This window comes from Lissotriton helveticus, chromosome 5_1, assembly GCF_964261635.1.
Source record: "Lissotriton helveticus chromosome 5_1, aLisHel1.1, whole genome shotgun sequence".
Classification (NCBI taxonomy): Eukaryota; Metazoa; Chordata; class Amphibia; order Caudata; family Salamandridae; genus Lissotriton; species Lissotriton helveticus.
In genome coordinates this window covers 1,545,164,688-1,545,188,633 of record NC_136065.1, presented here as the reverse complement: position 1 = coordinate 1,545,188,633, position 23,946 = coordinate 1,545,164,688, and the positions used below count along the sequence as shown (strand labels likewise).

Here is a 23,946-nt window from a genome sequence, read left to right as displayed (position 1 = left end):
AGAGGAATTAGATAAGTTCTTAAAATTAAAGATTATTGAGCCCATTGAGGCTTCTGAGTGGCTTGCGCCCATTGTGGTCGCACCCAAGAATGGGGGAGCCAAAATTCGTCTCTGTGTGGATTTACGCGACCTCAATAAGAACATTTGGGTTGACAGACAACCATTACCCAACATATCTGAAATGTTGAGTGCCATGGGCGGTGAAGTGATTTTTAGCGTGAGTGATATGTCCTCGGCTTACCACCAAATTGACTTAGATGTGCATTCTAAACATCTTGCTTCGTTTGTAACACCGCTGGGAGCATTTCGTTATTGTTGAACGCCTTTTGGGTTGGCGTCTGCTTCAGCGGTGTTCCAGAGGGTAATGCAACAGGTTCTCGAAGGCATGAAAAATGTGCTATGTTTCCAGGATGATGTACTTATAGTTGGGAGAAATTGTGATCATCATGACAAAGTCTTGATTGAAGTTTGAGCGTATGGAAAAGAATGGTTTGACAATAAAGAAAGATAAGTGCCAGCTAAAGAGAGATAAGGTAACATATTTAGGGCATGAAATATCTGGTTTGGGAATAAAGCCTAAGAAAAGTATCATCTCTGCAATCAATGATGCTCCAACTCCATCCAATAAAGATCAGCTAAGATCTTTCTTAGGATTAGCCGAATATTGTTCTAAATTCTTTAAGGGATTTTCTGATGTGGTAGAACCTTTAAGGTTGTTAATGAAAAATGGTGTTGCCTTTGAATGGAATGAGGCGTGTGAGGAAGCATTTAAGTTTGTTAAGAAGGGAATTTTACATGCACCAACGTTAGGTCACTTTGACGTTAAAGCTAGAACCTTAGTTACCACCTATGCTAGCGCTGTGGGAATTGGGGCTGTGTTGTCCCAGATCTGTGATGGTGTAGAGAGAATTATTGGTTTCGCTTCGAGGAGACTTCAGGGTGCCGAAGTTTCCTATTCAGTTATTGAGCGAGAAGCTCTTGCGTGTACTTGGGGAATTAAGCATTTCAGATATTTCCTTTGGGGGTTGCCTTTTAGAGTGTGGACGGATCACAAACCTCTTGTACATTTGTTTAAGGGTGGAAGAGGTTTAGAGGGGAATGTGACTCCAAGGATTTCTAAGTGGATTTTATCGGTGCTGGAATATAATTTTGAAGTGGAGTATATGAGGGGTGTGAAGAATGTTGTTGCAGACTATTTGTCAAGGATGCCGGTGGACTTTGTGTTTGAAGAGTCAGAGGACATGGGTGGATTGATTAGGTGCAATGAAATACAGGCATTTGACAGAGAAGAGTGGGAGAATGCTATGCCGGACGATGAATTAATATCTCATGTCATGAAGTGTGTTTCTGAAGGATGGTCCAAAGATTCTTGTTCTGATGTTCGTCTAAAGGGGTTTTACCATGTGGAAGGGGAGTCAAGTGTCTGTGAGAATAAACTGTGGAGAAGAAATAGATTGGTACCACCATACAAACTTAGATCCAAAATTATGAGCTTAGCACACGAAGGTCATTTGGGAAGGAATATGACGAAGAGGAGGATTCGTGAGTCATTTTGGTGGCCAGGCATGGATGGTGAAATTGATGAACTTATAAAGAACTGTTATGCGTGTGCGGGGAGTGATAAGGCAAAATTGGTTAGACAGCCTCCTCTTTCTTGTGTTGATTTTCCGGCACGCCCTTGGGAAAAATTAGTGATCGATTTTCTTGGTCCAATTTCTAGATTAGGTGTTCGCAGCAAATTTTTAATGGTTCTTCTAGATTACCACTCAAATTGGTTTGTGGTAGAATCTACTGACAGTATTGATACCAAGAAAGTGATTAATTTTTTGGAAAGAAAATTTTTGAATGAGGGTATTCCGAAAACGTTGGTGTCGGACAATGGAGTGCAGTTAGTGTAAAGGCAAATGAAAGAATTTTTGGATAAGATGGGAATTTGCCACGAAAAGGTGGCATTGTTCAGGCCGCAGGCCAATGGTTTAGTTGAGAGAATTAACAGGTTATTGATGGATAACATTCAGCTATCATTGGCGAATGGTTTGACGTGGTCTGATGAACTCAAGAAGATGGTATGGTCGTACAGGGTTAGGCCACATTCTATTACTGGTGTCTCGCCTTTTGTTTCCTTGAAGGGGCGTGAACCTGGAGTGAAGGAAGTTCCTGGTTGGCTCAAGAGTAGGGAGTGTGTTTGGGTTGATCGTGCGAAAGTTAAGAGTGGTGTAGATAAGCAACAGTTAGATTCAGCAAAGAGCTACAATTTGAGGAGTGAGAGAGTGTGATATCAAGGAGGGTGATTGGGTTGTGGTTAGAAAAGGTGGTATTGTTATTAAGGGAGATAGTAAATATTCTCAGCCCAAACGTGTGAAATGTGTTAAGAAAAATATTCGCATATTATCTGATGGTTCTGCTTAGAGCTGTGGTAATGTTGCAAGGTGTCCTGCTCCTTAGTGGGTACTTTCTTTTATGTAATTATTTCTTGTTAATTGTTATTCTTGTTTTATTTGTTTTATGTTGATTTGTTTATTTATTTTATATTGTAATGGGGGAGATGTGTAAAGATGTATCCTCCATAGAATTATATGGTGTTGCTAGGTACTTAGAATGTTATGTTGTGAATAGTAACCAGTACTGAAGATGCTGGGAAGGAGCTGGAGGTCTCTACTTATGACCAATAAAGATACATCTTATTACCAAGACTTTGGCGTTTGGATCATCTTTACACGCTCTCATTCATTGCTTTCTTTACATCTGCTCTCCCTCATATGCGTTACACTCAGAATTATTTCGCCCAAAAAATGGAAGAATAAAACAAAATATGAAAAACAAATCTTTATTCAAACCTTTCAATAAAGGCAGTTCAAATAACAGTCACTGGTTTAAAATGGCAAACGTTTTAGTTGTGTGTAAATAGAGCAACAAAATACTTGTATTTGTTTTGAAAAAGTAGTACACCAAGTATCTTTGCTTCACCGCTTCGGCTGTGTGCTCCACATGTACACAAGAGTACACACATCTGCTTGTCCACAGCAGCAGAAGTGACACCATTTATTAGTAGAAGCAGTAGACGTATAAGACCGACATCTTACCAAAAAATAGGAACTTGCCATCCATCACAGGTGCTCCCATTTCCTGCTGTAATTTTTACAAAAAGAGGTAACCCTTTCCATTACGCATTATGTTTGGGCCAAGAACACTGGTTTTGAACAGGGGTACTGGTCTGTGCATACCCCCACCGAAAATGGGCAGCTCGAACGCAGTGGCCCCCAGAAAGGTATTCCACAGTGAAAGTAAGAAGGAAACATGAAGGCATAAGAATATGCTTCAGGAAATGGAGACCGGTCTGATGAAATTTGTGGTTCACATAAATTGTGTGTCCCAGTGTCAGGAGAAGATCCTGAAAACACGCATGCATCATGCTTTTCTCTTCGGATTAATGCAATATAAATATTAAATAAAAAAATTGCAACCAACTGAACAAGAGACAAACATTGGGTACACAGCATTTTGAGCACCCACCTCTTCATTGTGCATCAGACTATAGATAAAGGGTTGGCCCAAGGCCGGAAAAGGATGTCCTTGTAGTGGATTCACAGCAGGTGTTCTTCACAGGGACAGCTAGCTAGCTATTCCTTTTCCTATCAGAACTGTACTGCAGGGCCGCATTTTCTCAACCCTGGAAAATAGCTGCAACACCTAGACAAATGATGCCTTTTCTCTCAGATGCTACATTAAAGAAGTCAAACAACATAAAAACTGATCTAAGGAAACGATAGCGAGCAAATTTGAATTTTTGAGCGCAGATGTCCTTGGTTAAGAAATGTAAACGTATTTTTGTCCACAGTCTTAAGGGGAGAAGTCTTTGGTACGCAGTTCCCCCACCCCTAACCCTCCTGCATTTCACTGAGGTTGGTGGACATCCACTTTCTCAACATGGGCATGAAACGGGTTTTCTGGGTTGTGCTCCATGGTGAGAAACACCACAGCAAGGAAAGCCACAATGACAAACAGTGCCACATGAACGTACAGCGGGACCCCCTTGCGTGGTGGAACTTTTTCGGGTTGTGCCTTTGTCTGCTCCACCAGCTTTGCCTTGGTCAATAGGTCATCATACTTGAACTGGATGGGCCGCCCAGCTGCTCCTTTGATAGGCTTTCTTCGGGTAGCACTGCAAAGGAAACAAGAATTATGTCTGAAAGATGTTTCATCTTAGTGGAGAAGATCAGAACAATCACAGTGATTCCGCGCCTCTTGTTCATTACACTCACTCTTTCACAATTAGCTGGAAATTGAATAAACATGAAGAAAGGTCAAAAAAGGGTAAACAAAATTATTCAGTCACCTTAGGGAATGGGAGCATTACAAGCGGGTGCGTCTTTTTATGCACAATACATGTGCATCACCAATTAACAAACCTAGTTTCTATATGATTTTTCCAAATTTCAGGTTGGTTAGGAATATACTTTTTTTTGCAGCTTTTAACATTCAGGTTGTGGAAAATGTATAGGTTTCACTAGCTTTAAAGCAAACCAATTCTGCAGAAGTTCGACTTAAAGTCACACACTTTGTGCGAGATACACCCATATAGTAATGCGTCAAAAAGCATGTGTAGTGACCCACACTGCTGCTCTACAAATCTATTCAATGGGAATGGCTCTTTGAAATGTCCACGATACTGCCATTTCTCTGATGGAAAAAGCATGATGGCTGTAAGGAACATGAACACCCCCTAACATGAGGCTCTGAAATGCAAAAGATTATTCACCGAGGAAAATTGCCATTAGGTGGTGTGGTGATTGGAGAAGCTCCACCAATGCTGCAAGATAATGCTGAGAAATTTCAAATGTTTTTTATCTTGTGCACATTCAAGTTTAGCGATATGGAGACACGCGGACTGTAATGTTCATCTAGTGAAGAAGCATGGGATTGAAGCTGAAATGCATGAATAATTTCTGTGAATATTATGCATTAGTCATCTGTACAGCACAACAAACTTAGCTTCATAATAGACGTTTAAACATTAAATACAATCTAGAACACAAAGCACGCCTGCAACATGTCCCAAAAAGGAGTGGTTCCACTAGATTTGAAGGTTGCATAGCAACTCCCATCAAGCCACACATGCGCCCTTTAGGGTCGACTCATTTAGAGGACAGTATTCATTAAAATGAATTTCTACCATACTGGAATGGTGAAAGGGCAGATAATGTAAGCCTATTTGAATACAAAGGCTTGAGCCCATCTTTCCTCCTGGCAGATTTGATTGACACAAAGAAGGCATACTTGTAAGGCAGAAAGTCCACATCAGGAGAGGCAAAAGGCTCAAAGGGTTTGTGCCCGTACAAAGGCAATACCAGACTAAAATCCCACCAAGGTCAAGTCTTCTGAATGGGAGGATTTAGATGAGACTATCGTTGATAGCATTTCACCTCTGCATACCTCAAAGAGAAGACTTCATGAGGTATGTTTAGGTCAGCTGCAACGGAAGACCAATTCATGTCCTGGTCAAAGAAAATGAAAACCTTTAAAGTGTTCATATTTCTCTTTAAAGCCCAGGGACACATTCTTAACCAAGTATTGTTTTTACTTTTCGTTTTAGTTCACACTTCCTTCTATTAACTCAAGCACCAAAATAAAGAGAAACAAGCATTAGAAATGCAATCGGGCTCGGATTTATTTGAGTTTGAGCTAATGGCATTGTAAATGGTAATGTATTTTGCTAAGTGTTATGGAGTGTGTTAATGTGGTGTGTAGTGGAATTATGTGTGTTAGATTATAATTGTAGCAATGGTGGCATGCTGTGTTTTTACATGAATATGTTTAAAACTAAAGTGTACCATACTGAGATTGCTACAATACTTAATTGTGGATGTGTAACAATCGATGCATGTACTGATGGCCGTGACTGCCTGTAGAAATTGTGCACTGATGGCTGGTGGTGAGCAGTAGCATTGGTGGTGGTGGTACTGCTGGCCGTAGTACTGGTAGTGGTAGTACTGGTGGTGGTGGTACTGGTGGTGGTGGTACTGGTGGTGGTAGTACTGGTGGTGGTAGTGGTATTGGTAGTGGTAGTACTGGTAGTGGTAGTACTGGTGGTCGTGGTACTGGTAGTACTGGTGGTGGTGGTGGTAGTGGTAGTACTGGTGCCTGTAGTACTGGTAGTACTGGTGGTGGTACTGGTGGTGGTAGTACTGGTGGTGGTGGTGGTACTGGTAGTACTGGTGGTGGTAGTACTGGTGATGGTGGTACTGGTGGTGGTGGTAGTGGTACTGGTAGTACTGGTAGTGGTGGTGGTATTGGTAGTGGTAGTACTGGTGGTGGTGTTACTGGTAGTACTGGAGGTGGTGGTACTGGTAATGGTAGTACTGGTGGTGGTAGTACTGGTGGTGGTAGTACTGGTAGTGGTGGTACTGGTAGTGGTGGTACTGGTGGTGGTACTGGTGGTGGTAGTACTGCTGGTGGTGGTAATGGTAGTGGTAGTACTGGTGGTGGTACCGGTAGTGGTAGTGCTAGTGGTGGTGGTACTGCACGCGGGTCTGTAAAACTGGAAGTGTATGGCGGCCCTGCGACTGTATGCATTTGTAAAGTCTGCACGTTTGAAGCCTTGTGGCGCTGCAAGCACGTGTGTCTTAAACCTTGCAAGGTTGGTGGCACTGCACTTATGTCTGCATAGCTCACGTTCTACGTGGCACCGCACCCGTCCCTGTGAATATGAAGACACGTTCATAAAGCACGAGTTCGTCGTAAAATCAAAGCGTTACTAGCGCTGCACAGGTGTGAACGCGAGAAAATAAGAGTAAATTAAATTGTGTACATCTTGCAAGGTTAGAGGCACTGCGTGTGCGTCTAAAGACTGTTGGGCTTGGGTTGTGTGTGTAAATCTTACGAGGCACTGAATGTGTGCACTGTGGAACTTTCAGGTTAATGGCACTGCACGACTGTGTGTATATGTGCCACTGCAGGTGTGAGTCTGTAAGACAGGGCTGTTGGCACTCAACATGTGAGCTGTAAAACTGACATAGTTGGTGCAGAGGTTAAAGTGGGCCTATTAAGTTTGTGGAACAGGTGCCATTGAGGGCCTACGTAAATCTCGCAGCAGAGGTAAGTGGCACTGCACACGTGTCTGTAAAACGTAACTGGCACGATTGGTATCAGCGCTCGTGTAAGCCGCGCAGCCTCAGTAGCGCTGCACGTGTTTCTGGGTAGCTCCAAGGTTGGCTGCACTGCTGGTGTGTGTCTGGCAAGCCTGCGCGGTTGGTGCAACTACAAAGGTGCGTCCAGTGTGGGTGGCACTGCGCATTTGTCTGAGAAGATGGTGGGGTTGGTAGCGCTGCACGTGTGTATGTATACATGTAGCGGTTGCTGGCACTGTTTATATTTTTGTATAGATTGCATGGTTTGTGGCACTGAAAGTGTGTGATTTCGTGTGTTAGTGACCTTGCACTTGTGTCTGAAACGTGTGTGGACCTTGGTAAAACGGTGGTGTTTCCACAGAGCCTGTCACTGTTGAGATCGTATTTCGATTCACTGTAAACTACAGGTGCCAAATACCCATGGCAGCGGTACACACTTTATCAACGTTGGACGGATGAAAGGCTGAGCAAATCCCGCCAAGATTTCAAACTTTGGATGAGGTTTATTACCGGTGCTCAGCCCAGATGGATTCCTTATATGATTGCGACATTGTATTAATATTTATGTTTTATATCACCTAGCAGCCACTTCACAGCGCTTATTGGTAGACACCCAATAGGTGCAAATCGACATTTCTAGAGTTGCTCGCATTCCTTCCTTTTCCCAATGGCCCCTCTCCAATCGCTACATTTATTTCGTGACGGATAGGTTCAGGCCGGCGCGAGAGTTATGAGAAAAAAATCTCCTTACCTGTTCTTGCACCCGGTAGTTCTTGCAAGATGAAGAGCACGACCAGCATCAAAGACGACGTCCGGCATGTCCACACACGACGGTGTCTGCTCGTGCCTGGGATACGTCGACCCATGTCTGGAGGAATAGCGCCGGCAAGGTTTTCACTCTAAGGGTCGGGCTCTGTATCCTGAGCCAGCTAGCGCCTTAAGGAGGCATGCGCCTACGCCTGGGCGCCAAGGGTGCTCGGCTCCTTTTGTTTCGACGTAGTTACCTCTCGCAGTCCACGACAAACTTGGGAAATGTAGCTCAAGTTTACCATGGGGATGTTATCACGGTCCTCTCAGGAAGCTGCGCGCTGAGAGCTGCAGAATTGTGAACGCGCCCGGCCATCTGGATTCACTAACGGAGGCACGCTGACAGCTCCTAATTATAATTTATGTACTTCTTTGCGCGAGCACGAACGAATTATGCCCAAAATGGCGGAACAAAACTACATTTACCCTATCACTTCAAGCCTATTAAAACGAAAACACAAGGAAGACGAATCACTGGCCAGATGACAGAAAAGGCTAAGGAATGTCTGGAATTCCTCTCGCCAAGGCCCTAAGGATACTTCTTCTTTTTTTTCTTATAACATTAGGATCTCGAAACTCCTCCCCCACTTACAGTGGGGAGGAGTCCGAGCCCTAAAAAAGCACAATTTTAATGTCATGTTGGTGATGTCAGAGGCGGTGTAGTAATTGCCAACAGGTCAGTGGCGATCCAGGTGGCGGAGAGATTTTTAATTAAGGGTCATGTGAAGTCTAAGTGGAGTATCCCGTTAAGATGCATAGAACAAGCATTGAAAATGCAATAGGTCTCGCCTTTGATTATGTTAAAGCCATTTGCTATGCTAATGGTATTGTATAGCACAGCAAATGGTTTAAACTTAATGAAAGGCGTGACCTATTGCAATTTTAACCACACCGCTTCTCTCGCGCACCCACGTGTTGAGTACGATTGTGAGCCCATGGTTGGATGGAAGGATGGATTGTTGAGCGGATTGGGTGAACGAGTGCACACACTGATGGATGAATGGTTGCATGAATACATTTTGGGGCAGCCATATAGTGGTTGGGTAGCCTGAGGGGGCAGGACGGCTTCTCAATGCTTTAGTAAGTTGGTAGGGGTGCAGGATGGATACATTGACTAAATTGAGGATAGATACATAAACATATGGATGAAGAGAAGAATGGACGGATAGGCAGATACATAACAGTTGATGGGTGCTTTGACTGTTAAATGGGTGGTTTGGTTGGATGGGTTGACGGACGGTTGAACATCCTTTTCATAGAGTTGTGGTATGTCTGCGGTTCCCAAAGTGTGCGCCGCGGCACCCCGGTGCGCCGGGATGAGCAGCCAGGGGCGCCGCGGCACTCAGGATGTGGGGGATATGCATTGCAGCCCGATTCCTCCTGCCGCTCAGCTCCTCTAACCTCTCCTGTTCCTCTTCTGTTCTGCTCGTAATTTGACCCCGTGACCTCAGCTATTTACTTCTTCCCTCGCTCTCTGATTTATTTCACTGCTCCCGCCCTGACCTGGAGAACTAAGCACTGCAGGACAGACCTGTCCCTCATACTTTTTCCCTATCGAGGCTTCTGCTTGCCCATCTCTGCAGGGTGCTGGGTGTAATTCTACAAACGGAAGCTTTGGAGGTGTGCAGGCAGGGGCCGTTTATCACCTCTCAGACTGAGGGTAGCAGTTTATTTATTTATTGATGGTTTTAATATAGCGCAGACTTTACCTGAAGGTGTCAGAGCGCTTCACAATAGGAACAGAACTGATACATGAGGAGAAAATTACAAGTGAACAAATTACAAAAGCAAATGTTAAGTTACACGAAGCAGTAATGTGAGCAAACAAAATACAAGAGGTACCAAAAGGTACATTACAGGGGGAAAAAGTGACATGTGTGCAAGTTACAAAAACGTAAAAACTACAAGTAGAGATATAATACTGCAATAAATGACAGACACTCAAGCACAAGAACAAACTTTATGTAGGCAATGGTGGCACTTGTGCAAGTATCTAAAGCAAACAAAATGTAAGGTAGCAAACAGTGTTAAAAGAGAAAAGTGACGTGTGCATGTTACAAACGAGTACCAAGCACAGGTAGAAGGAGAATACTGAAATAAGTGGCAGACACTCAAACCACAGGAATACACAGGGAAGGCACTTACATTGTCATGGAGAATAGAATTTTCTGTACTGGAAGGTCTTCCTTCAGATAATAGAGAGGGCGTGAGTTAAATTTGGAGGTGTCTTTGAAGGAGGAGAACTTTGAGGTCAGTTTTGAAGGCCTGGGAGGAGGTGGTGGTTCCCGAACACATGCAGACAAAATGGATTTTCTCTGAGAAAAAGGCCCCAAGCAGGGCGAGTTTGTCACTCCCTGGTGAAACTAGTGACTGGTAAACGGAGTGTGGCTGATCCAGGGGCCACCATGTCCTGGGGCGCCTCCGTGCAGCAATACTTTGATGAACATGTTCTCTGTTCATGACTCCAGTCTATCTGTGGCTCAAAGCTGTTCTGCTGCGCTCCCATTGTTGCTTTATGACCGGTGCCAAGAACACTGCCTGAAGGCTCTTTATTAAGGATGTTATTTAGTTTTTGTACTAATGTAAGGGTTCTGTACTTGGCCCTTAACAAGTTTTTATTAAACAACTGTTCTCTTCTTATTTTGTTACAAATATGATTATAATACCTTCATTGAGTCCCAATTACTTTAAGGAAGACACAGGAAGTACTCCCGAGGTCGGGCTTACATCCCACCCGCCGGTAAAAGAAATGGTGGGGAGCCACGGCCAACTGCCGATTAGGTCAAGGAAGCCACAGGTCAAAAAAGTTTGGGAACCACTGTGGTATGTTCATGGGGGGAGGTGGGGGGCTACGATCCGATGTGTACAGGATGTGTATCTCACCTTGTGTAGTGCGGCGGACGTGTCTACGAGGTTGCGGACAGGGCCGCTGAGTGACCCATGTCTCAGTGGCGAATCAAACGCAGCACTAAACACACAAGATGAATTAAAGGCAAGGCCTGGGTGTTGTTGCAAAGGTCACAGCGCCCAGCTATGTCCATCGGCGGGAATTGTGTCATGGACAACACTTTGCATACAAATATTTCCAGTTGTGTCCTATAACTGTTGTTGCAGAGATGTAATGTAATGTAAAAAATATTTGTAAAGCACAACTAACACCTGGCGGTTTCTTGGCGCTCGAGCATAAGGAGACAGACAATCCGCAAGGCGAAGAGCGTTAATTGTAGGCATTACAAAACAAATGAGTTTTAAGGAGGGACCTAAAACAAGTGTAGGGGAAAGCAAGTCTTATGTCTAAAGGGGGTGTATTCCAAAGGGAAGGGGCAAGAAATGAAAATCTCAGTCGTCCCTGTTTCTTACGTTTAAAAGCCGCAACCTTAAGTAGGGCCAGGTGGGAGGAACGGAGGTTGCGGGAAGGGACATAAGGGTGCAATAGTGAGGAAATAAAGGACGGACCCGTTCCGGCAAGGGACTTAAAGATAGTACAACCTAATTTGAATTTACAGCGCTCAGAGACGGGAAGCCAGTGAAGGGATTTTAACAAAGGACGGACGTGTTGGTGTCTAGGTTGATGGTAAAGGAGACGTGCGGCCTGATTTTGAACAAGTTGCAGCCTCTTCAGTTGGTAAGCTGGGATGCCAGCATAGAGGGAATTGGCATAGTCTATCCTAGAGATGACTAAAGCCAGCAAAACTAGGGTAAGGGCCTCAGTGGTCAGGAAACGAGCAATCTTTCGGATTTTCGGCAACGGAAAAAAACTAGAGGAGACTACAGCACTGATCTGGGGCTTCATCGTAAGATCGTTACTGATGATAACCCCCAGACTTTTTGCTGAGTCGACTGGACTGGGGGGAAGACCCAACCTCGCGGGCGAAAAGATGGATTTCCATGGGTTGGCGGCTCCCCCGACAAGGACCAACTCTGTCTTGTCGGGGTTGAGCTTGAGGTGGTTACCTCCCATCCAGTCACTAATATGACAGAGGGTGGACTGAAAATTGTCAATCGACTGGTCCGAGAAGTCGATATTAAAGACCAGCTGAATGTCGTCCGCGTACTTCAACGCGGTGACATGGCTACCTCGCAGGGAACGAATAAGGGGGGTCAGGTATAAATTAAAAAGGAGAGGGGATAAGGAGGAACCCTGCGGGACGCCACATGTCAGTCTGACCCCATCAGCAGAAAACTGAGAAAGCCGGCACGCCTGGTGGCGGTTGCTCAAAAAGGAGCGAACCCAGTCAAGGGCGGTACCCCGGATGCCAGCCTCCCCGACACGATCGACCAGAATATCATGGTCGACCGTGTCAAAGGCGGCAGACAAAACCAGGAGCAGATGATAGATGATAGATAGAAGATAGATAATGGATATTAGATAGATGATGGATAATAGATGATAGATAGAAGATAGATGAGAGAAGATAGATACAAGAGATAAGATAGAAGATAAAAGATAGATAATTGATAGATGATGGATAGAAGAGAAGATAGATCGATAATAGGTAGATAGAAGACAAATAGAAGACAGATAGATGATAGATAAAAGATAAAAGACAGATAAATAAGATCTAGATGGAAGATCGATGAAAGATAGATAGAAGATAGATGATAAATAATAGATAGAAGATAGATAAAAGATTGATAATGATAGATAGAAGGTAGATAAATAGGTAGATAGAAGATAAAGGATAGAAGATGGATAGATAAAAGATAGACAGATAAAAGATTGATAGAAGACAAAAGATAGATGATAGATAAAAGATATATAGAAGATAGATAGAAGATAGATAGATGATAGATAGACAAATGATAGATAGAAGATAGATAATAGATAGAATATGAAAGATAGATAATTGACAGATGATAGATAAAAGAAAGATGTTAGAAAATGATAGAAGAGATAGATAAAAGATAGATAGATGAATGATAGACATAAGTTCGATAGATAAAAGATTGATGGAAGATATATAATAGAGGTTAGATAAAAGATAATACACAGATGTTAGTTAAAAGATAGAGAATAGAGAGATGAGAGAAAAGATAAATCGATGTTAGAGAAAAGATAGATAGATGTTAGAGAAAAGATAGATGATTGATAATAGATATATGATAGATAATAGATAAAAGATAATTGACAGATAGATAAAAGAGAGATGATAGATAGATGATAGATAGAAGATAGATAATAGAAGAAAAAAGATAGATGATAGATAAAAGAGGTAATAGATAGAAGATAGATAGATAAAAGAGACAGAAGATCGATAGATAATAGATAGATGATAAAGATAATGGCTAGATGTTAGATAATAGATAGATAGAAGATAAAAGATAGATAATAGATAGAAGAGAGATAAAAGATAGATAGAAGATAGAGGATAGAAGATAGATAAATAGATGATCGATAAAAGACAGATAAAAGATAGAAGATAGATAGAAGATAGATAATAGATGGATAGAAGGTAGATAAAAGATAGATAGATAATAGATCTTAGAGAGTGACAAATGGGGTGCACTTACCTCTGTGTGGTTGACAAAGGGGGTGCACTGAGCGTAGCGTCTTTAACACAGTGTGCACGGAGCACTGCGTATTTGACACGGGGAGATCTGGGCTCTGAGTGAACAACTCACAAGGTGCACTGAAAGCAAGAGTTTAACACACTGAGTGGGGCATGGTTAACACACGGGTGCACTGAGCGTGGCTTGTTAAAAATAGGTTTGCACTGCGTGGGTAACACACGGTGTGCACCGAGCGCTGCGTGTTTGACACAAGGGTTGCTTTGGGCGCTATGTGTTTAATGTCACGAAGTACATTGAGCGGGAATGTGTTTATGTATCCAGAAATGCATGTCTCAAGACAAAAATTGGGGGGTGTGTGGGTAACTACATTATCTAGTGGTAATGGGAGTGGTATAGAAAGTAAACATATATTTTAGAGATTAGTGTAACAATCCTGAGGATCAGCGAGGGACGGCGAAAAGCTATACCAAAAAAACAACAACAAAAAAAGAAGTGCTTAGCGGCTTATTAGGAGACACGGTCTACCGCCGCCAGTAAAATATGCAATCCCGGTGGGCGGGGCCAAAAGGAGTCACGCGGTAACCAGGAGGGACTAAAAACCCTCCCAGACAATCAGAACACCTGGTTTTGCATAACTGGTGATGCAAAATGACGCGCACCAATGCAAAACACGGGCGGAGCAGAAAGCGAGCTTCTGGAATCTTATCGATTTCAAGAAGCTGCGCATGCCCTGCTTTTGTCATGCTGAGACCTAAACATGTCCACAGCTGAAATATATTGAAATACTCCAAGGCCACAAACTATAGGGAAGTGTCACAGTGATTGTATGATGTCATTAGCGATGTCATAAATACCGTTGACATTTCATAAAGTTCACATCAGTTAACATGTCATGAGTGATGTAAATTATATGATTAAAAGCAGGGCATAAGCAGGGGTGCAAGTTATAGTGTGCTTAGTAAACTATAACTGGTCAATTGGATATATATTTTTTGGGGTGTTTGCCTTATTTAAACAATTATAACGTCTTTTTAACCTTTGTTTTTTTCAGTGACATTCTAGTGCTTTTTTTAATATAAGCTAAAATCTTATTACCATAGCGAGCTACAATAACACTTTAATCGTTTTTTTTTCCCAGGGAATTTGTTTAATTTTTATTTGTTTTTTTAAACTTGTTCATTCAACTCGGTTACATGAATGAGTTGGCTGCAACCAAGCCCCCGCAAGCGTCAAACGTGCTACTGTACAAAGCCCTCAGCTGCCCTAAAATCACCCCACTCCCCCTGTGTGCGCTGAATTCCATGTGTAAAAGAGTGAATATGGTTTTCACATTTTGATTTTTATTTGCATTTTTCAACTACTTATGTAGATTTTGTTAATGTAGGTTTCAGTTATTCGTTTCTCTTTTTTTGATAGTTTAACAGTTTTGTATTTTTATTTTAGTTTGACTTTATTATTTTTTATTTTATAGACATGTATTTGTGATCTGTTTGCATATAACAAATAGGGGCCCTTCTACATATTCGTCTATTACCTTCACCACAGGCCACAACTTGAACAATGTCTGCAATATACCCTGAAATGCTGCATGTGGTAATTTTCTAGATAGTCCTGTTGCAGCACTTCCTCCGAAGCGGTTTGTTCTTTCTATCACTTGCAACTTCTGCATCGGTGCAAGTGCTATGATGTTTAGATGCATATCCCTCAGGTGCTTTGGAATATGGTCTAGTCTACACTCTGTGGAGCACATTATAGCACAAAGTATGCGGTACCTTCTGTACGCTCATTTTTGTTTTGCTAGCTGGAAGGTTGAAAAACAGCCACACCAGTGATTCCTTCCTTGTTTGAGAGAAAACTTATCTTCAGATGGAGTACTTTACATAGGATTGGTGGAAGATGCAGTTGTCTGCTTGTCTCCAGTTTTGAGGCCATGATAGCTTTAGATTGCAATTCCTGCAAAATGTCTGTGAAACACACATCCAGCAACGGTGGTTATTAAAATCATTTGAAATGGTTTCTACATTTTGTGGACTTTTTTTGATCAGTGTCTCCTGAGTGGCAAATCAAATGGCGCCTTTTCTAGTTTTTTTTGTGACCTCACACAAGTACTCCAGTGGGACCCAAAGACCCAACTAGAGCATCCCACAGGAGTCCCATGTGGGTTTATTTCTACTTCTGGGTCCCGCAAGACACAGAACTTCTACATAAAAAAAAATGGATGTGTTCATTAAGAAGGGGTCATTTTATTTAACCTCGTCCGTGCTCATGAAGACCCCAGGCCGTCATGAGTCGCGGTGGGAGTGTGCGCACGAAGGCCGGGGTCCGTCCGAGCCACACCCGAGATTGGAATGTCCCAGCACAGGGGCAGAATTCGTGCCACAGCGAAGGTGATAATCTAGAGGTTTTCTCTCTGGTCCAAATAGGAAAGGTGTCGTGAAGGTTTTAGTGGAATTTTTTTTTTTTTTTGTTTAATAGGTGTCATGGTACCTGAAAAATTAACTGTGGTATCTGCGATTCACGGTAAAGAAATCTCTCATGGGCTAATGACATCAGTTAGATGGATTTCCTGGAAATTCTTTTTTTTTTTTGTTTAATAGGTGTCATGGTACCTGAAAAATTAACTGTCGTATCTGCGATTCACTGTAAAGAAATATCTCATGGGCTAATGACATCAGTTAGATTGATTTCCAGGAAATTCCCACCCTCGTTGTGTCATTAGGGAGAGTCACCTGGAAACATTCACACCCTCTGCATTCCGATTTTATTTTTCTTGTTTTTGTCCAATTAATTTTTTTGGGAGGACTTAAGTTGAATTGCATTTTGAGGTTTAGAAATGTCGCAAAGACCATTCAGTATTCTTCCTTTTTTTCATTCCACCTTCGTTTGCTTGGTGCATGAAGATTTAAAAGGAAAATGCTACTTACCAGTATGCATCTGTTCTTGGCATGTAGAGCTGCAGAGTTGTACACTTTGGCATAGATCGCCATCTGGTGTTGGGCTCAGATGTTTGCATGTTGTTTTTGTCTGCGAAGAAGTGTTGTAGTCACGAGATTGGTGACTCCGCCTTCGGTCGACAGTGTGCATGGGCTTCGGCTCCATCGTTAAGATTGTTTTTGCCACTAGGGTTATATGGAGTAGTGAGAAATATAAAGATGTCAGAGGTACCCGGGGAGGCGGCGTGTACAACTCTGCAGCTCTACATGCCAAGAACAGATCCATACTGGTAAGTAGCATTTTCCGTTCGAGGCATATGAGCTGCAGATTGTACACTTTTGCATAGACTATACAGCAGTTACCTCTTTATCGGTGGCTACCTGTATCTGTTGCAGTAGTTTGAAATATAGTGTTTTGAGTACAGCCTGGCCCACACTAGCTTGCTGTTTTGCCTGCACATCGACACAATAGTGTTTTGTGAAGGTATGTGGTGTAGCCCAAGTTGCTGCTTTGCATATGTAATCTAGGGGAATGTTCCCTAAGAATGCCATAGAAGCCTCTAGTTTGCGTGTAGAAGGAGCTCTAGGGGAAATGGTTAACGTGCGTTTGGCTTTGATGTAGCATATTTGTATGCATTTTACAATCCACCTAGCAATTCCTGTTTTGGATATAGGATTACCTTTATGAGGTGGGGAGAACCCCACAAAGTGGTTTGGTTTTCCTAAAGGATTTTGTTCTTTCAATGTAGTGGAGTATTGCTCTTTTAACATCTACGGTGTGTAGATCTCTTTCTGCCACGGAGTCTGGTTGAGGGAAAATACTGGGAGTTCAATAGACTGGTTTAAATGGAAGGCAGATACTACTTGGGTAAAGGTTTTGGATTAGTTCTAAGAACCACTTTGTTATGACAGTCCCACGCACTAGAACTGTTGCCTGGGGCGACCGCAGTTTCCATGTATCAACGGTCTGCCCCCACTCTAACCATTTTCAGAAGAAAAATAAAAACTTGGCTCTTCAACCAGTAACTTTCTTTCTCCTCCCCCATCATTCTGCTTCATCCACAGCGCCGAGACGCCCTTGGGCATTTGTTCGCGCTACACAAGTTCGATAAATAAATGATGGATCTGTAAAAATGGTTCTTGTATGGTTAATGCCTGGAGTTCACTTACTCTCCTGAAAGAAGTGATAGCAACCAAAAAGGCTACTTTCCAAGGGAGAAATTGTAGTTCACATTTGTGCAGAGGTTCAAAAGGAGGACCCATTAGTCTGGTAAGGACTATATTAAGGTTTTCACACTGGAGAGGGTGGAGCTCTTGGCGGAATTATTCTTTTAAGTCCTTCCATAAAGGCTTTGATAGCTGGCACTCTAAACAAAGACAAGTGTTGTCTATTTTGTAGGTAGGCCGCTATGGCTGCTAGATGTAACCTAATAGGTGTATACGCTAGGTTACATTGTTGCAAATACAAGAGAGAACTGATGTTCTGAATGGAAGCATCTAGTGGGTTGATGTTGTGCGTGCAAAAAATTGGCAAACCGTTTCCATTTTGCCGCATAACATGCCCTTGTTGTAGGGCGTATGCCCTCTTTGATAATGTTCATACAGTCTAGCGGGAGATTAAGGTAGCCAAACTCTAAGATTTCAGGAGCCAGGTCACAAGGTTGAGTAGATTGGGATCTGGGTGTCGTATCTCTCCATGGTTCTGAGTAGGAAGTTTGGGTGAGAGATGTTGCTTTTGATGTGGTACTACAATAGACTTGTGAACCATGGTTGTCTTCCTAGTGTTGGAGCAACTAGGATCATTGTCAGGGAGTGTGAGTTTTTTCACCACTACCGGAATGAGTGGGTGAGGCGGAAAAGCGCAAGCAAATTTGTCTGACCAATTCATCCATAGCGTATTGCCTTTGGACAATGGGTGTGGACACCTGTACGCAAAGTTTGGACATTTTGCATTTAGGTGTGAGGCACAGAGATCTATTTCTGGGTGTCCCCACATGTGAAAGAATGGAAGAATAACTTGCGGATGAAGTTCCCATTTGTAGATCTATAGTGCGTGACGGCTGAGCAGATCCTCTATTTGATTGTGTACCCCTGGTAGATGTTCTGCCAGGAGGTATATTTTTTGCGTAATGGCCCATCTCCATATGCTTTGAGCTAGGTGTGATAGTTGTAGGGAGTGTGTCCCCCCTTGCTTTTGTATGTAATACATTGCTGTCATGTTGTATGTACGAATCAGGACAACTTTGCCTAGAAGGTGCAATTTTAAAAGATTTCAATGCTAGGAAGATTGCTAACAATTCCAGGTAGTTGATGTGGGACACCCCCGCGCCGCACGGCCACCAGCTGCTGCGTGTGCCCCCTCGCTGTGCCTAGCTGCCTCGCCGACGGCCTCGCGGCCGCTCTGCTTCTCCCCGTGTGTTCGATTGTCAGTTTCCTTCTGTTTTGACCGTCACTTGTGCTTGTTTTTAATTTTCAGGTTTTCTGTTTTTCTGTTTTGACCGCCATTTGTGCTTGCATTTTTGTTCAGGTTTTGTGTTTCTCCGCCTCTTGTGCTCGTTTTTGACCCTCGATTCCTGCCTCCTTTCCCGCCTCCCTCGCCGCGCTCCCTCCCCGCTTCCCGCCACCGCCATCAGCCCCGCCCCTTTCTCTTCTGTACCCTCCCCGCTCCCGCCTCCCAGCTGCTCCGCCCACCCGCGCACTTGGCCTTAAATGGCGACCGTGCGAACGCGCAGCGGTCACGCGCAGCGGGCGCGCCAAAGGTAAGCCCGTCTGCGCCCGTCCGCGACCGGATCGCGACCAGTGCCAGGACCCCTGGCCCACGAAGACCCCGACCGACCCGCCTGACGTACTCCGCCGCCACCCTCACCGCTCTCAACACCGGCCGACTCCCAGATTGCCATCAAGCCACTCCACGACGCACCCACGGACCTTTCAGCTGCCACGCCTGCAAGTTCACCTGCATCCGGACCTGCCTCGCACCAGCACCCGCCAAGTCGAACACCAGCAGCACCCACCTCAAGTGCATCCTGCTCAACACCCGCTCCGTCCACAGACACGCCATCGAACTCTGGAACCTCCTAGACGCCACAGCCCCTGACGTTGCCTTCCTCACGGAGACCTGGATGAACGCCTCTTCAGCTCCCGACATCGCCATCGCTATCCCAGAGGGCTACAAGATCGTCCGGAGGGACCGCAACGCCAACCAGATGGGAGGAGGCATCGCCATCATCCACAGGAACACCATCCGTCTCACGACCAGCACCGACAACACCCTGACCAGCGCCGAACACCTGCATTTCCAGATCCACACCAACCCGAACACCACCCTCAGAGGCACCCTGATCTACCGACCCCCTGGACCACGCACACAATTCAGCGAGGACATCGCCGACTTAGTCAGCCCGCATGCCCTCCCCTCCGCTGACTACATCCTCCTGGGAGACCTCAACTTCCATCTGGAAAACAACAACGACCGCAACACCAGCACCCTGCTCGCCAACCTCGCCAACCTGGGACTCAAGCAACTGGTGTCCACCCCCACCCACCGCGCCGGACACACACTCGACGCAGTCTTCTCTTCCAGCACAGACATCGGCTTCAGCCACGCCACAGAGCTTCAATGGACGGACCACAGCTGCGTCCACTTCACCTTCAAGAGAACGACGACCCACCAACACCAGCAACAGGCCGCCCGCAGAAGCTGGAACAAGATCACAGCAGACCAGCTCGCCACCTCCCTGAGCCAGCACCCTCCTGCCAGCTCAGCGGACCCCAGCCAGGCCACCGACAACCTCACGAAGTGGATCAGCATCTGCGCGGACGAGCTCGCCCCACTGAGGACCCCGCCTAGCAGACCCGGCAGCAAGAAGGCCCCATGGTTCACCGACGAACTCAAGAGCTCCAAGAAGAACTGCCGAGCCCTCGAGAAAGTCTGGAAAAGGGAACCGACACCGGACAACAGGACCTCCTTCAAACTCGCCACCCGGAAACACCACCAGCTGATCCGCGCCGCCAAGAAAACAGCATTCAAGGACCGGTTGGACAACAACGCACACAACTGCAAGGAACTCTTCAACATCGTGAAAGAGCTTTCCAACCCCAGCGCAGGAAACAACGACATCACCCCATCGCAAGACCTCTGCAACTCCCTCGCTTCATACTTCCACAACAAGATCGCGGACATACACAACAGCTTCAACAACCAACCAACGCACACCATGACCGAACAACCACCCCCCACCACCACCCTCCACGCCTGGACCCCGATCAGCACCGAAGACACCATCCGCACGATGAACTCCATCCACTCCGGATCACCGACCGACCCCTGCCCTCACCACGTCTTCAACAAGGCCGACGCTGTCATCGCACCCCACCTGCGAGACATCATCAACACATCCTTCGACACCACCATCTTCCCGGAGAGCTGGAAGCACGCCGAACTCAGCGCTCTACTCAAGAAACCAACAGCGGACCCCACCGACCTCAAGAATTACCGCCCCATCTCGCTCCTCCCGTTTCCAGCCAAAGTCATCGAGAAGACCGTCAACAAGCAGATGGCCGCCTTCCTCGAGACGAACGGATCCCTCGACCCCTCACAGTCCGGCTTCCGAGCCAATCACAGCACCGAGACCGCCCTCATCGCCGCCACCGATGACATCCGAGCCCTGATGGACAATGGAGAAACAGCGGCCCTCATCCTCCTAGACCTCTCCGCGGCTTTCGACACGGTCTGCCACCGCACCCTAGTGCAGCGCCTCAACAACGCCGGAATCCAGGGGAAGGCACTGGAATGGATCATCTCCTTCCTCGACGGAAGAACACAGAGTCCGTCTACCACCGTACAAGTCAGAGGCCACCGAAGTCATCTGCGGCGTCCCCCAAGGATCCTCTCTGAGCCCCACCCTCTTCAACGTCTACATGAGCCCCCTCGCGGCCATCGTACGCAAACACAACCTCAGCATAATCTCCTACGCCGACGACACCCAGCTGATCCTCTCCCTGACCAACGACCCCGCCGCCTCCAGAGCCAACCTGCACGAAGGGATGAAAGAGGTAGCCGAGTGGATGACGACCAGCCGCCTGAAACTGAACTCGGACAAGACGGAGGTCCTCATCCTGGGCTCCTCACCCTCCGCCTGGGACGACTCCTGGTGGCCTCCCGCCCTGGGCACCGCACCCAAACCGACAGACCATGCACGCAACCTGGGCGTCATCCTGGACTCCTCCCTCTCCATGACCAGGCAAGTCAACAACGTCTCCTCGGCGTGCTTCAACATCCTACGCATGCTACGGAAGATCTTCTGGTGGATCCCCACCGAGACCAGGAAGACCGTCACCCAGGCCCTCGTCACCAGCCGACTGGACTACGGCAACGCCCTCTACGCCGGTACCACCGCCAAGCTCCAGAAGAGACTCCAGCGGATCCAGAACGCCTCAGCCAGACTCATCCTCGACATCCCACGTACCAGCCACATCTCCGGACATCTGAGAGACCTTCACTGGCTCCCCGTCAACAAAAGAATCACCTTCCGCCTCCTCACCCACGCACACAAAGCCCTACACGACCAAGGCCCGAGCTACCTCAACAGCCGAGTCAACTTCTACGCTCCCAAACGCCACCTCCGATCAGCCAACCACGCCCTCGCTGCCGTCCCCCGCATCCGAAGAACGACTACAGGAGGAAGGTCCTTCTCCTACCTGGCCGCCAAGACCTGGAACTCCCTCCCGACCGACCTGCGCCTGACCCAAGACCACCTCTCCTTCAGGAAGAAGCTGAAGACCTGGCTATTCGAGCAGTAGCGGCACCCCCCCCCCCCCCCCCCCCCAGCGCCTTGAGACCCTACGGGTATGTAGCGCGCTTTATAAGTGTCACTGATTGATTGATTGATTGATGTGAAATTGTTTTTGTTGGGGGTCCAGATACCTTGAATGGTATGGGTTTGAAGATGAGCTTCGAAGCCGGTGAGCGATTCATCTGTTAGCACTATCTGTGGGACTAGATCGAGGAACGACCGCCCTTTGGAAAAGTTCTGTGTGTTCCACCATTGCAGAGAGCGATGTGTGCGGTCGTCCACCAACACTAGATCTGTTAGTTGGCCTTGAGCCTAGTTCCACTGATGTGCTATGCACTCTTGTAGTGGACACATTTGTAGTCTTGCATGAGGAACGAGAAAGATGCAGAGGCCATCATCCCTATTAGTTGCATGAACGATTGTGCTGGTAGTGAGTGTTGTGGTTGAAATCTTTGATCTAGTGTTTGTATAATTGTTATCCTGACTTGATTGGGATATGCTAGGGTTGTTGAAGTAGTTAGTGTAGCTCTTAGATATTGTTGTATTGTGGACGGTTGGAGATAGGATTTGTCCAGATTTTCTCCCAGACTGTGAAGCAAACTGAGTGTGTATTGAACACAGCTGTTGTGAGACTTTGCTTTTACTAGCCAGTCGTCCAAATAAGGGAAGACATGAATTTTCTGTCTTCTCAACTGGGTTGCAACCACTGCGAGGCACTTGGTGAAAGCCGTGGGTGCCGTGGTGATCCCGAATGGTAGAACTTTGAACTGGTAGTGTTGCCCATCTACTACAAACCTGAGATATTTCCTGTGAGCGGGATGAATGGGAATGTGGAAGTAGGCGTCCTTTAGATCCCGAGTGGTGGAAAAGTCACCTTGCTGAAGTAGTGGAAGAACTTGTTGTAAAGTGACCATGTGGAAGTGTTCTGATTGGATGTAGTAGTTGAGCAGTCTGAAGTCTAGTATTGGCCTGAGAGCCGTCCTTTTTTGGAATTAAAAAATAAAGGGAATAGACCCCTCGGCCTTGATGAGGCAAGGGAACCAGTTCTGTTGCATGTTTTTGTAATAGTGCAACAACTTCTTGTTAGAGAAGCATCAGATGTTGGACATTGGACGCTGTGTTGGAGGTATGTTGGGAGGAGTAGAAGTGAGTGCCAGACAATAACCATACTGGATAATTTGTCTTACCCACATGTCTGTTGTGGTGGAATTCCAGACAGGCAGGAACTGTGAGAGGCGTCCCCCGACAGGAGTGGGATGATCGGGGGGAAGCGCAGGGAAGTCACTGTTTGGTATTAGGGGAGCTGCCGGTGTTATGACCCCTTATGGTCAACTCTGAACTGGGGTGGTGGAGTGAGCTAAAGAATGATGGAATAAACCCAGATCAGTTGACTGGGGGTGAGTGTTTGATTTGTTCAAACGCTCCGTCCATCATATCCTTTGGTATCGCTGTCTTACTACCCCTGCCTCTGCCCTGGATGGTTGTTCCCTCATAACCTCCTCTATTGTATCCTCTGGAAAAGGAGCCCTGGTTGGGACTTTTGTAGGATGAGGAAGAGCGTCCTGTTGTATTTGTTTAGGAGCCTGCTCTATATAAGGAACGCCGAAAGGAGCCTCTGTTAAAAGGGGACTGTAAAGCTCCCATAAATTTGGCAGTCTGTGTCCTTTTTTTTTTTTTTAAAAGACGTGTCCACTGCAGGGCCAAAGAGGTGCGCCTGGTCAAAAGTTTGATTAATGGTATTTTGTACCTCTTGTTTAAACCCAGATACCCTGA

The 23,946-nt window shown here is 45.7% G+C and overlaps 1 protein-coding gene across 9 annotated transcripts in view; it reads right to left on the bottom strand.

The window, feature by feature from the left end:
• Nucleotides 1-2,811: 2,811 nt before the first annotated feature.
• LEMD1 (LEM domain containing 1) overlaps nt 2,812-23,946 on the bottom strand; it is a 561,429-nt gene continuing 540,294 nt past the window's right edge. For all 9 annotated transcript variants that reach the window (XM_078644617.1, XM_078644620.1, XM_078644619.1 and 6 more), the window contains one exon: nt 2,812-4,162. In XM_078644617.1, coding sequence (XP_078500743.1) covers nt 3,895-4,162 — 268 coding nt within the window. In that variant the 3' untranslated portion in view covers nt 2,812-3,894. The remainder of the gene's footprint in view (nt 4,163-23,946) is intronic.